This window comes from Leuresthes tenuis, unplaced genomic scaffold, assembly GCF_036924035.1.
Source record: "Leuresthes tenuis unplaced genomic scaffold, fLeuTen1.0.hap1 SCAF_15, whole genome shotgun sequence".
In the NCBI taxonomy this organism is placed as follows: Eukaryota; Metazoa; Chordata; class Actinopteri; order Atheriniformes; family Atherinopsidae; genus Leuresthes; species Leuresthes tenuis.
The window spans coordinates 25,971,818-25,986,073 of record NW_027325369.1 but is presented as its reverse complement, the minus strand read 5'-3'; the positions used below and the strand labels follow the sequence as shown (position 1 = coordinate 25,986,073).

The window sequence follows — 14,256 nt, the reverse complement described above, 5'->3', positions numbered from 1 at the left end:
ACTTTGTTGAAGTGCTTATTATATTCATTAGTGATGGCAAAGTTATCTAATTAAAACACATGTTTAGTGTAGAGATTTCGTTCTGATGTGATCCACGCCTGTATGTCAGAGTTTTCACCGAAACTTCGAGGCCATCATCATTATGATACCAAGCTTGCCATCTAGTGTTTGTAGATTCAGAACTGCAGCTTTTGAGCTTTTTATGGGACCTGCACGGAACAGCTGTTGGATAGCTGGCAAGAGGTGTCCAGTTCTAGTTAAGCTGCTGTTTTGCACTAACATTTACACATAATGACACACAACAACAATAACATATGTGAACAATATAAGAAGCAGGGTGAATAAGTTCAAGCACAAAATAATCACAATTAATTCTCTATTGAAGATGGAAGTACCTTTTTTTTTTACTGTAGAGCTTAATTTGCTCATTTTCATTTAGAGAATAATGCAAAGTAAATGATCCAAGGACACCCAAGCAGAAAACTTTAATAACACGCAAAAGAAGTCAAAGGCTTAAGGTTCCCATGTCTGTGTAAATAATGTATTTGCTTTTTGAGTAACACAGTTCTCCTTCCCATCTCTGCTTTTGCTAATTAACAAAACATTTTATTGGCCCAACATGGAAACTATTTTGCCTTAAAGCATATAAAAAAGTCATTCATAAAACCCAGACATGCATTTCCTTTAAAACACAAAAGATTAAAACTATTAACTACTAATGTACTTAGAAATGTAGAATGTGGCTTCCCTACTGAGAGGTTAATTTTCATGTCTGGCTGCCTAGCAAATGTCAACAGGACATGTTTTAATTTAAGCATAACGGTCCACTTTTAAAGTTAAATGTTCAGAAGAACAAAAATAAGTTGTTGTTTCTTTACAAAATATGCCATATATTGAGCAAGTAAGGGCAAAATTTGACAGCATTTACATTTCATGATAATGTCACTGATGTCAAGCCTGGTTTCTCACCAGAGATGGCTTCCATCTGTGTGTTCGTTCTGCATACTTCTGTAGGTCGGTATGCATTCCCCCTACTCACAGTAATATGACAGGTTTTATCTCACTCTTAAGCATTTCACAAAGCATACCCTTTCTCCCATATTGACATTGTAACTCAGAGACATATTAAGCAGTATGAAGATATAAAAAGACCACAAAAGTATTGTTCTATGAATCTGCTTTCCAGCTAATGGCTAACTTATGAGTTCAATTGCTTTCACTCCTTCTGATATATAACAGTACAAAATGAGTGAACCAAACTCAACTGCATTCTGCCAAAAGTGTGACAACAGGACACATATGGAAGATAGAAATAAATCGCCTTCATTTCCTCTCCTGCCAACCATCCTTCAGTTCTTTATGAAATGTTTTATTGCAGTCAATACATGGAAACATTTGAAGAATGGAAACTAAAAGACTAAAAGAAGTAAATAGAAATATTGATTTTTGTTTTGCTTCATAATGTATAATTTTCTAAAATGTGTTGCATAAATTAATGAACTTCACAGTAACAGAGTTTTAAGGACAATTATTTTTGATTAGCTTAATTTATAAAACAACAACAAAACACAGTAAACAATAGAAGTCACGTGAACTCGTGAAGTCTTCATCCAATCAAACTACAACAATAAAAGCAGTGACTCCAAGAAACAGGCAACTTAAGCTGAAGGTTGCTCCGCTAACTGTATGAGATAACAGCGGTGAGGTCACTGTGATTGTGATTCCCGGCCTACAGAGATCACAGTTTGCGCCACAGAAGAAGCAGGAGTCTGTGTTGCGAAGGATGTCTGAGTTGTATAAGCGTGATGCTTTCCTCGCTGAAAATATTATAATGACATTGCTGTGTCAAACTCTGCGTCTGTCACACTCTACAACAAACTTTGAGGGTATCACATAAATGTTAAATCATTTTGTTATCATAGTGTCCCCTTAAAAAAGTTACAAAAGGTTTTGCAATTGTACTCACTTGGTTCATAGTAGTCATAAACCTGCACCATGGCATCCTTTACACTGGCCACCTTGTAATGTCTGACAATAGGGAGTTGGATGCAAACCTCTGTCTTGGTGAGCTGCAAATGATATCAGAAATACATTCTACAAGATTTGTTGCTCACAGCGTTAAAGGTTATTTGATTTTTTAAATATATTTTGAGCATGTATACACAGATTAACCACACATTAAAACTACTGTTAGGTAAATAGCACTGACAAATTACAGGAAGCATGTTTTTAAGTTAATGTGCTGGATGCAGGAAAAAGGATAAACATGAAGAATTCTGTGACTTTGATCAGGTGATGGATACAAAACTGGGTCAGAGCGTCTGAAAAATGCAAGTCTTGTTGTGTGTTCTCTGTGTAAACCAAATGTGGTCCAAAGACGAACAATCAGTGGGCCAAAGTGGGGTCATGGGTGCCTAAGATTCCTTTACAGAGAAAGGCTCCACCAGCACAAACTGCTGAAAAAGTTTATTCTGGCTTTGGAAATATGCCAAAAAACACACGTGGTTCTGCAGCTGGTGGAGTTTGCATGTCAACAGGCTGCACCATGGAAAGAAGGCAAGTCAGCAGAGTCAATGTGACGCTCTGTACAATGCTCTGCTGGTAAACCTGAGTTCTTGGCTATGCTTTATTGACATATACTGTACTATCTTTCTAAGCAATGTTGCAGACCACCACGATAGGAATAGGAACTTCTCTGGTTTCAGTGGGATAAGGACTAATTGATGATGGAATTTAGAAATATGGCAAAGAATAAAAGATGATCACTTGGCATCAAATCAGAAAAAGCATCTCTGGGATGCCCTGTCAAAACAAATTTCATCGATGGCGACTCCATTTGGTAACTTATGGTACTGCAAAAATCTGCTGCTAAGGTCTCTGTGCTTGTTACTACAGGAAGTCTTATGTGGAATCCATTCTTCAGCAAATCACAGCTGTTTTGATAACACAAGCGGGACCCAGTGAACATAAAATGATGTAAGTGATTTTCAAGTTGAACATTCTTTTTCTTTTCAAGGAAACTGCTGTTTTTTTATCTGGTGGGGAGGTCAGCATTAAAATAAATTTTTAATGTGAAATAAATAGTATAGAAAGAGCAATAAACTCAAGGGTTGGTAAGACATTCCTGCTTAGATGACTACTTTTGTGGGTCGAAAGGGATTATGCTGGTTGTTTTAAGCATAGACTATATATAAACAATTAACAAAGCTATTTAGGCATCATTTGCCGGTTTGTGCTCTACCACTTCAAAGCCTTGGGTATAGCATTTCAGCCACTGCCATTTTGGTGTTTTGAAACAAGAAGTCATAAATGAGGGAGGAAACCATGAAAAGTGTGAATACTTATCAGTCACAAGGCAGCTCTGCCCCTTTGTATTTCTATCTTTATCATCTGCTTTTCTCTAAAGGTTAACATACATTACAAACTGTATATAATGGTACATTGAAAAAGACTTGAGAATAAAGATTGAGATAACTGATAAGATAATAAAGGGTTTTGTATAATTCACCAACCACAGGACTCACGCCCTGCTGGAAATTAGAACGAGGGCAGATCTACGACACCTCCACATTGACTTTATTTTTCAGACCTCACGCTATGTCTATCTTTCATATTCAGTCTATTTTTGAAGTAACAAATGCTTTAGAATGAGACAAAAAAACACATAAAGGAAAGAAAAGACAAACACTCACTGAATCAAGGTACAAGATGACTTTCTCTGGCGTTCTCTCCACCTTCTTAATAAGATTAGCCTGGACAGCAACTCCAGGAAAGAGAGAGAAACCGCTCAGCATGCCCACATCCAGTATCACCATACCTGTATGAGGCACTGCCTGATTTTCCTTTAGACTAGAGAGAGCAAACACAAAACATCATGACTCTACACACATGCATGCCAACATGATGAGATTCTCAAAACATTTTAAAATAGAGTGCTCATATCATTATTCTAAATTGACATATTCAGTGCAAAAATCCACTTTGTTGTTCTTACCTGGTACATACAGACAGCGTCATGTGACTGCTGTCACTGTCCTCTGTAAGATCAATATTTAATAAGAACGCTTCCCCGTCAGAGGCGTTCTCGTAGTTCTGCGAAGATGATTTGCTCTCCACATTGTAAAAAACGTTCAGCTGAATGAAATCATGGAGATATGAGAAATAGCTGAAATCTGCAGGTTTTTTGTACTCAATCTGATAATTTGCTGACTTCATTTCAGCAAATTTGGAAATGTCTAAAGTTATACAGGGCTTAAAAACATGAAGTTTAAGATAACAGTGTCTCAAAAAAAAGGAATAAGGTTGTAATGCTGAATACAGTAAAAAAAACGTTTGTCACTGTACTCTTGATTTATGTTATATAGATGCACTAAAAGTGAATAGATAGAGTCTGCATTCCAGATGTTAACTGCCATGAGTCCACTATCATAATATATTAGCATCTGTTGCTTTGATTTAGCATTTATAATGTGGGTCATTGTGCTCGGTGATGCTATCATGCACAGCTGCTGCCATTAATGTATTCAGGTCATGCTCCAGTGGTTAAAACTCTTAACTGTTTATTGAGCAAAACATGATTAAGGTATGAAAACTTACTACTGTTTAGGGGAAAGTGGAAAACTGTATAATCTGCATCTTAAAGTTAACCCATGTTATGTCAAAGTCATTTTAAAAGCATAGAAAAACTGATATATATATATATTTTAACTTTACCTGAAATATGGCAAATCCCCTTCCTTCTGTATATATATTTAGAGGTAAATCTTTATCAGCAATAATCTAAGAAATGCAAAAAAAAGAAAATTTGGTGATTAGTGTGTAATTTATACCTCTGTAGGCATTTTATTAAGTTAATACAGCACATATAAATCATTGAGCTAATCTATTAATGAATAAACAGTAAACAGTGAACCACTGAAAAGTATTCCTCTCCTACCTCTTGGCTTTGATACATCCGATAGTTGGTGGAGTTGATTTGAAAGAGTGACACAAAGGAAGACGTCGGAGCAGATATATTTAACCTGAGGTCAATGGCATTGGCTCCACTGAATGCAGCATAGTAAGCCAGAGCTTGGAGGGCAACCACAGTGTCCTGCAAATAAACAGAGATAAACAGTGGATTCTATCAACATTTATAGTATACAATTTTGTGCAAAGTTGGAGGACATTCTGTCAATATGATACCAAGTTGGAGTTGAGATAAATTACAATTTTACAATGCAAGCAAGTGTCTCCAGTTTTTAAATAGTTCTTATTCAATTTCCTGCTTCATAGTGCAAAGATCAGTTCCTCAAAAAACAAACAAAAAAAGGTGTAGTCTCACCTGGGTGGTCCCAAAGCTCCCAAGATGGTTCCTCTGAGTACTAAGCCACTTCATAAGTGCAATGCCTTCAATAAAGCTGCCACGCTTAAATAGAGCCAACAGCACATAGGAGGCCATCTCGATCTGCGTCGAGTGTGGTTGCCAGTCATGTGACCTCAGACCAGCTGAGGATGTCCACATCATGACTCCATCTTTAGAAAATAAAAGACAGATTCAATCAACCAATAAGGATGTCCACATATTAAAAGTACATTCTGATATTAGGTTCTAACCGCCAACATTGTGGAGAAATCTCGTTTTTGTTTGAGTATCTGCAGCTGAAGGATATAAATGGGCTGCGTGGTTCAGTTCAAATGGGTTGAAAAGGTGAAAACCCTTTAATGAAAAAAAAGCTTCATATAGCTTTCTACCACTTCATGGTAAAAGATGGCTCAAGAAGGCTTTCTTCCATTTTTCATAAGATACAATATAGTCACAATAAATGTGCTCTACCAAATGGACATTGAAGCAGGACATTGAAGGCTTAAAATGATTGGTCTTTGGTCTTATATACAGCTACAACATCAACTTTTATCTTGAATGGATACTTTCTACCTTGGGGTGGAAAGCTATAGGAAAGCCCACTAAAATCAACACTAGAAATGAAAAGTTAGGAAAGATATTCTGGCATCTTGTGAGATTTAGCAATAAAGTTTTTATATTTTGTATTTCATCAAAATTCTACATGGAAATTCTGGTAAAATTCAGTTTAAGTTGGTGCTAAAATAATTGTGAAATTCTTTTAACCAAGCTATAGTATAATAAGATGATGAGATATTATGCATGCTTGTGTATGCCTAAAATAATTTCTTATTACATTTGGCATGTATACAAATAAAATGAAAATGAGACGAGATTGAATAAAAACGTAGAACAATAGAAAACGCTTTGAATCACCTCTGTAATCAGCTCTCCTGTTGAGCTCAGTGAGCGCTCTCCCAGCCACAGGACTGTTTCCCAGAGCTAAAGCATAAGCCACTAAACAAAGGCTGTAGTTACTGACAACACCACTGGACACTTTGCTCTCCAGGTACCTCAGGGCCCGAGACACATTGTCTTCATACATTTCCTTTACACAGAGAAACCAGACAAAAGCTCATTGTGTGGCTCAGTATGTTCCAAAGAGTCAAATCTACATTTCTCAGTTGGCATAACTACAAAAGAATTTTAGATCAATTACAAAGTGTAATCAGCTCTTTTTACAGACACACATTATGCGCCTAACTCACTGCATAGGTATCATCCTCCAGAAATGCCAGTAGCACATAAGCAGTGAGAGCCACTGGGCCATCATCCAGCTCTCCCTGCATCTCAGTGTGGATTAGCCTGCCTCCCTCAATGAACTCCCCCTGAGGCCTTTGATGTTTCAGGAGCCAAATCATGGCTCTGGTTAGGACCGTCTGGTTTACCTGCATGTAGGGTTGAACCTGAATGAAGCACCGGAGCACAAAGGCTGTCAGCCTGGCTCCAAACATAGCAAAAGGGAAGGAGAGAAGAAGAGTCAGAGGCAAAGATGAATCTATACTGAAGACTTGACAAATGAACCTACCATGACCTACCATGTGCTGCCAGAGGTGTCGCTCGATCCAAAAGCACTGAAGGAACCGTCATCTCGTTGGTAGGACAATTGTTTTTGATATCCTACAGCAGAAAATAGAACTTAAAATAAAATCATAAATTGGCTGTGTAGTGACACTGAAAATATTAATAAATACCTAAAAAGGATGAAAGAACCATGAATCAAATCCTGGAGATTATCATTCAGTATATGTTATATCACATAAGGCACTCAAAATAATGTTATATAAAACGCTTTAAAATGCATATTTAATAGTCAGTGACTGAAACCAGCTTACCTTTTGTCAGATATTCCAAAGCTTTGCTCCTGATCTCTTTGTCATCCTGGGTTGACTTGTCCAGGTACTGGAGAACATAGACACTTGGAGCGAAGTGGATCATGTTCTGCTCCCCACACCCAGTCGGCATCTGAACCAGTGAATCCAAGTTGTTGATGGACAAAGCCAAAATGTCACCTGTACAAAGCATTACTTGTCTTAAGTTGAAAAAAAATGACTATTGCACAACGTGTTCTCTATCAGGAGAGCACAGCAGACAGGACAGACCCAACCGTCTCATAAAGACCACTTGGAAAGTCACATCACTGGTTTGTTAATTAAGAATGTAATAAAACAAAGGAAAGACAAACAGCTTAGCAGGATTTCAAAGTCAGTCTTCCATAATTATTCCTGTTTCTATCCTCACCATTTTTCAACATTCAGTATACCCAAGCCTATTGTCATCACTCAAAAGAAAGATGAAAGCACAGAATTACTGCCTTAAAGTAAAGATAAACTGATCTCAGATAGGACTGCCATTAACACAACAGTGAGAGCAAATGGTCAACGTACCACCCAATGCCACATAGGCTCTCTGGCTGCCTGGAACCACATGTGGTGGAAAAGAGAAGGAGACCGATCTGGCATTGTTGAGCTTCTCCGGTGCCAGTTCAAGGAACAGAGTCTGTGAGAAGGACTGTTCAACTCCCTCAGGCTACAAGAACATGGAAGTAGTCACTGTTATTGCAGGATTAACTAAATGTCATGTAGCAAGTGGTATTTTTAGAGCATTAAGTATGAATACACATTTAGATTCCTCACAAGCCTGTTATACCAAACCCTCAATTAGTTAGACTCCATCCACTACGTTTCTTTTTTTCATGTCATACCTTCACCATTACTCTCCGAACAAGGCTGTCTGAGGCCTCAGTAGATACAGCATCCACTGATATTTCCATCTCGCCCAGAGCCAAAGACCTTATAGGGAACAGGGCCGAGGCAGACATGTGACTCTTCAAGGTGAGTTTCTGGGCATTTATCACAGACGAATCCCTTTGGCCCATCAAAACAAACTCAAAGGCTTCACTTTGGGCTATTAACACAATGACCTACAGAGAGAAACATACTGTAATGGAACAAAGTGTGTACTTTTAACAGTAAGAATGGAGATAGAAATAAATGATCTAACAGTGAGACTCTTGGATCTACGTCTAAAAAGAGAAACGAATAATTGGCTTGTTCCAGTTTAATTTTAGCAATGGATGTTGTCTCACATACCTCAATGTCCTGCTCTAAATGGTTAATGATGTTTACTTCCAGCACAATTTCCTCCCCTCTGATGAGGTGTGGAGGGACAACCAGAGACAATGAGAAATCTTTGGAAATAGTCAACTGTCAATGAGAGCACATCAGACACGATTATTAAAAGATTAGGAAGAAGAATAGTGGAGAAAATCTACTTTTAATGGCAGAGCACTCAAGAAACGCCACAGTCTTATCGAGGCAAGGTTTTGTTACCTTTTGTGGCACAGGAGTGAAGCCCAAACCCAGGTTCTCTGACATCACCAGTGCCACAGCTCTCAAACACATTACACCATCAGGCACAGTTATTTTTCCACTGGTCCATATTTTATCACTGACAGATTTAGATAGAAAGAAAGCATGTTTCAATCTCAATAACCATTTGCATTGAACTGATATGGATCATTTGAAATATGCCACTCTTTCACAGCATGTGCAACTTTTAACCCTCACCTCACATTGGTGTCGAACCACAGTAGGGACTCACTGGTATCCATCCAGTGGCTCCAGTATTTCTCCACAATTAGATAATCTCCTATCTTATCTGAAAGATTTTCACCTTGTGAAAGCCATCCAAAACAGATTAAATTTAACTGAATTTACATATGAAGACATTTTAAAATGATTGAGTGAAGACAATATTCTAAATGAACACTAGAGGGAATAGAAGGAACAAGAGCAAATTGTACCATTTTTAGGTCGATTTTCCGTATATAATCCCGTATTGGTCAGCATTTTGAGATTACATACCTGCATTGTGAAAATAAAAAAAACATGTAATATTGTATCAACATGTTTTTAGATATGTAGAAACAGAGATCCACTTTCAGATGTTGCTTTGCTGTCGACACCCATGAAAAAGAGGTCAGGTTTTGTAACCTGTAAAATAGTCTCAGCCCTGTCGATGCCTGAGGAAGCTCAGTTTTTAAATGATCTTTTCTGCTACACATAATACCGGCCACCAGATATTTGGAGATGAAAAAATATGGTGAACCTTTGTTTCCTTCTTTTCACAGCCATCATAACCCTAAGGTCCTGCAATCAAAACTCTAAACGTTTCCAGCTCCTAGAGAAGGAAGCCACCTCTGAACAAAGCAGGCAGATATGTTACATCCAGAGCAGCCGGTTCAATGGCCACACTCTGAATACTCACATTATCTTACTGTGAAAAGAGCGTAAAGGGATTAGGATGACTTGAGAGATTTCTTTGTTATAAAAGCAACAAAAGGGGCATGTGTCGAAACAGGTGACTTTCTGATAAAGGTTAACAGAAGTTTCTATTTCAGAGCTTAATTTTTTTTCTCTTCTGTTTGCTGATATAAACAGCATCTACTCAAGGCCGGCATGTCACTTCAGGGTTCTGATCAAGTGATTCTAAATCCCACTTTGAGCACTTAAACTAATATTAACATTTTGTATTGTAAGCAAGAGTTGACCCTTCGGGCTTTTCTGATCCACAGAGTTGTTATACCTGCTCCACTTTAAAGTCCAGATCAGACTGCGGGGCATCATCATGTGTCCCCATTACTACGATTCCTACTTGGAACCTGGAGTCATGAGCAGCCACAGTGAGTGACACCTGCTCACCAGGCTTGGCCCTCTCACTGCTCCAGTTTAGAGTTACCTGTGAAGTTTAGGCACACAAACTATCACCAGAGAAGCCAGCAAGATCACTGTATGGAACTATTAGAAGGATACAATATAAATGACAATAAAACGAGGAGTTATCATACAGGGTTGTGCTGATGGATAGGTATGCGCGCTGTGTCAGTGGTAACCTCTCCGTTAGAAAGGAAGCAGTAAATGGTGACAGAGGCCTCAGGGGACCAGGACAGCGCTGGTGTCAGAGAGAAAGAGGAGGAGTTTTTTGTTCCAGCAGCCACCACCTGACCTTTAGAGCTCACCTAGAAAAACAAAAAAATAATGTAAGAGAAGATTTATAGTTTTTGCATCCAGATGCAAACTTCCTTGCATATTGTGGCAAAAGTGCATAAAAAAATTTATGAATTGCATGCATTATTTGATGAATTTCAACCATCATACCACAAAGTGAAGTGTCATTGGTTTGAAGGTGCTCTCCACATTAAGTTGAAACGGAAATCCAATCTGAAAGTTTAAGACATTGTGTATTATCCTTGTTTTACATACAGACATTAACGGTACAAAATGTGTTTAGAGCTACCTGTGCAGGTAATGTGTTGACTGGGGACATCTGAATATAGGAGCCACTCTGAGATGAGTAGTTAGTGTAGACCCTCAGGGTCTCCTCGCTGGACTGGAATCTGGCCTGAATTTACAAGTAAAATAAAGGAAATATGCAGATTTGACTAAAACATTAATTTGGGGCTCTGTAAATTATGTCCTTAGTCTTATACGTTCTTTCAAAATCAGAAAACGCAATCTTACACTTCAGATTATGTAATGTAAATTTCCTTGTGCTATACTTCTTAACATTAACGTATGTAATCTTAATGTACTGAAACTGTTCCTCTCACATGCGATGAAACTGCTGAAAAGTGCTTTCCCGGAGGAAAAGCTTCTAGGAACTGTAATTCAGAATACTCACTTGAACAAAAAGCATTACTACTTTTTCCTGTAATTTAAACTTAATGTGGACATTTCCATCCTCGGGCACACGAAATGTAAGAGTTGTAGGTTCCGTCTCATTCAAAGAGATTCTCTGAGTGACTTCAACCACGGCAGAGTGCATGAGCTCCAACAAGCTGAGAGGCTTTCTGTCATATCTTGTGATCTTAAGCTGTGGAATGCAAGGACAGGAACATCTCAGGAATAATAGTTTTAATTATCTTTAAAATAAACATAGTTATAAAAAAATGCGCTCACTTTTGCAGAGAAGTGCAAGGATGGCTTTAGAGATGGTGGATAATCGAGGAACATCAACTGATATGTGTTCTGCATGAGATTGACTTCAACAGTTTTGTTGACTTTAAGTCCTTAAGAGACAGCAAAACAAAATTCTGCAGTTTAGCATTGCAACTGAAATATATCTTCTACATGAGCCAAAACTGGATTAAAACAGATTATACCTGTGGAGCTGTCATTAACACAGGCAGCAATGTGTACTACAACATGACCATTGCTGCTAATAGCTGATGAAGAGTGTAGAGCTTGAAGCTGATCTTTGCTGAAGAGAAACTGTGTTGACCCATAGATCTGAAAGAGATTAGAGGACTTCATTAAAAAACTTGTTGTAAGATCTATCCTAACTGCATTCCAGTTTATGTTTATTGATGAACAGATGAGCATCAGAGACACTAAAATCTCACCTCTTTAGTTTGAGTTAGCAGGAAAAAAGAGGCTGCATTGTTTGCAGCAGTCTTCAAAGTGACATTAACAGCTAATGTTCCATGTACAGGTTGTCCGCTGGGGTAACTAGAGGGGAAAACATACTAAAGTACTTCTATATACTTGATTAAAACGTCTTCAAATGTAATATTATTCAAACTGAACTCACAGTGCTCTCACTGATCCTGAGATGTTATCTCCAATGAGGACCTGTGAAGATGTCTTCACCAGTACTTCAAATTGAGGATGCTCTATAAAGGCAAGTGGTAAAATTATGAGGAAATCTTTATTTTTAACTTTGTTTAAGATGTGTACATTACTTTGTTAATTAGAAGCTATTACAATACAGAGTGCTGTAGAGGCTGATGTCTGTCACTGTATAACAACTTTCTATTTTCAAATAGAAACCCGGAAACTTTGGGCCACTGGGCCTACTCCTCGTAGGCCCCTACAGAAATGTTCCCATGACTGGTGGTGCTAAAGAAAAAGTCCTGCACCATCTCTGTTGTTTATCATGAGGATTCATTCTGTACCCCGGACATCATCTGCTTTGTGGCTGTACAGGAAAAAATAATCTGATTCATCCTCTGGGGACCATGAATCTTCCAAATCCATTAAAAAATGGCTGAAAATATAACAATAAATTGGTAGAGATGTTACCATTATGCTCCACAATGAATGCTTTCTCATCAGTCACGCCCTATAAAGAGGAAGATGGAGGGAAAAAAACGTGATGTTTCTTGTTCAGTTCAAATTACAAAGGCCAAACAAAAGCAAACACTTTACTGTTTTTCAACCTTACATTCACTGTTGTTCTGATCTCCCACTGCCCAAGAGGAGACATCTGGGATAGAGTGAAGTCTTGCAAGACAATCCCCAGATTCCCTGTGGACTCCCACCTGTCAACAATGCTCCCACCGGGATCCTGTGTGACAAAGGAACATCAGTCAAGCCTCCACTGGAACAATACCTGATGAAATATCTTTTGATGTCCTCTGGCTTTGTTCTTTCAAACAGAAAGCAGAAACCTACCCGTAAAGAAACTTCCAATCTGCCTTTGTATGGATGGTTATCCAGCTGAACAGAAACTACTCTGATTAAGACAGTGTCCCCTGGTTTGTAGCGTGATTTGTCCGTTTGAATGAAGGAGGTGACATTCCTGAGGCTGAAGGTGAGGGTGGTGGTGGTGGAGAAAATTAGGCTGTCCATTTTGTAGCCCCTCACTGTCAAGTTTAAAAGGGAATTCTGCGATAGAGAGCCAGGAATCTGGAGAGATTATTAGAAACATTCAAGATTTCTTTTCAAATTTACCCTAAACAATTTCTAAGAATTATTATCTCAATTGTAATAACTTTCTACATGAAGAAAGATGGAGGAAAAGGAAAATATACTCACAGGAGGAAGCGTAAGGACACTGGTCAAACCTTAAAAAAACAAAAGATGTTTTAGCCATCTACAAAGTCAAAACACCATCAAGCAAATCAAGCCAACAATAAATCTTTGAGTAATTGTTGCATTACCTCCTTGGAAGTTTGCTGTTTGGGCTACTTTGTCGTTGCCATGTGTCACTTCAGCCATCACTTGGCCAGGAAAGTCAGCAAAAACAGTGATAGCCAGAGGTGTGGGTGTACCAGCATGTACCACCTCTGGACCTGAGATCAGAAACAATGTGGTACTAGAATAGAGTGAAGAACAGAGCATTATTGATGAATTAAACTATCATGACTTAAATAGCTTTAACTGCAATCCCCACAAACCACACCACCTACTTGGATGAAGCCTGTGCTGAAACAGAAACAACACAAAACACAACCTGGGTCCAGATCCTGTTCATATTGTCCGGCTGCACTTTCAGTCACACGTTAAGCTTTACTTTCGGACCCCAAACTGAAAGCCACCACTTCATGTATCTAAATCAGCCTGTCGTGCAAGTGACAAAACTCCACCTCCCTGGAGAAGGGGATGCTCTCACATTCTTATCACCTTTGCCCAGAGGGATGAGTCTCATCTGTCTATTCAGAGACAATTCCCAGCCCTATTAAAGTGTCACCCTATCTATACCGAGAAACAATAAACACGTCTTGGATGTCTGAGGAGACAGAACACCACATGAAATATGCATAAAGAAATCACCTGAGAGTTTAATACACAATTCCATAATATCAAAAAAAGATGCTGCCTTTTAGTCTGCATTAAGCGAAAAATTAAACACATTACAGAGCTCTCCTTGGACACATCAACACAATATTAGCAGGGTTCAGCGACGTGGTAAACAGGCTTGACATTTTAATTAACTTGTGACAACACAGGATGAGACAAAGTGGGTGGTTTGTCTCATGAGACAATGATGGGAAAGATCAGGCACCAAATTACATTTATGAAAAACAGTATCCAAAAAAGACACAAACCAGAATTGATATGGGTATTTTGAATGGGTATATGAATGGGACA

General features: G+C 38.4%; 1 protein-coding gene across 1 annotated transcript; it reads right to left on the bottom strand.

Moving 5' to 3' along the window:
* Nucleotides 1–579: 579 nt before the first annotated feature.
* LOC140269833 (CD109 antigen-like) lies at nucleotides 580–13,813 on the bottom strand. The gene is made up of 33 exons (XM_072364813.1): nucleotides 13,778–13,813; nucleotides 13,575–13,590; nucleotides 13,326–13,457; nucleotides 13,201–13,229; nucleotides 12,838–13,071; nucleotides 12,608–12,730; nucleotides 12,466–12,505; nucleotides 11,975–12,056; nucleotides 11,787–11,892; nucleotides 11,547–11,673; nucleotides 11,344–11,453; nucleotides 11,066–11,257; nucleotides 10,682–10,786; nucleotides 10,543–10,605; nucleotides 10,233–10,403; nucleotides 9,971–10,123; nucleotides 9,189–9,249; nucleotides 8,953–9,043; nucleotides 8,716–8,833; nucleotides 8,476–8,589; nucleotides 8,088–8,306; nucleotides 7,771–7,912; nucleotides 7,219–7,395; nucleotides 6,922–7,003; nucleotides 6,592–6,823; nucleotides 6,260–6,431; nucleotides 5,324–5,514; nucleotides 4,937–5,092; nucleotides 4,714–4,779; nucleotides 3,995–4,134; nucleotides 3,693–3,849; nucleotides 1,967–2,069; nucleotides 580–1,817 (listed from the first exon to the last, which is right to left on the bottom strand). The coding sequence occupies exons 1-33, from the start codon at nucleotides 13,811–13,813 to the stop codon at nucleotides 1,615–1,617; spliced, it is 4,143 nt and encodes a 1,380-aa protein (XP_072220914.1). The 3' UTR covers nucleotides 580–1,614.
* Nucleotides 13,814–14,256: the final 443 nt, after the last annotated feature.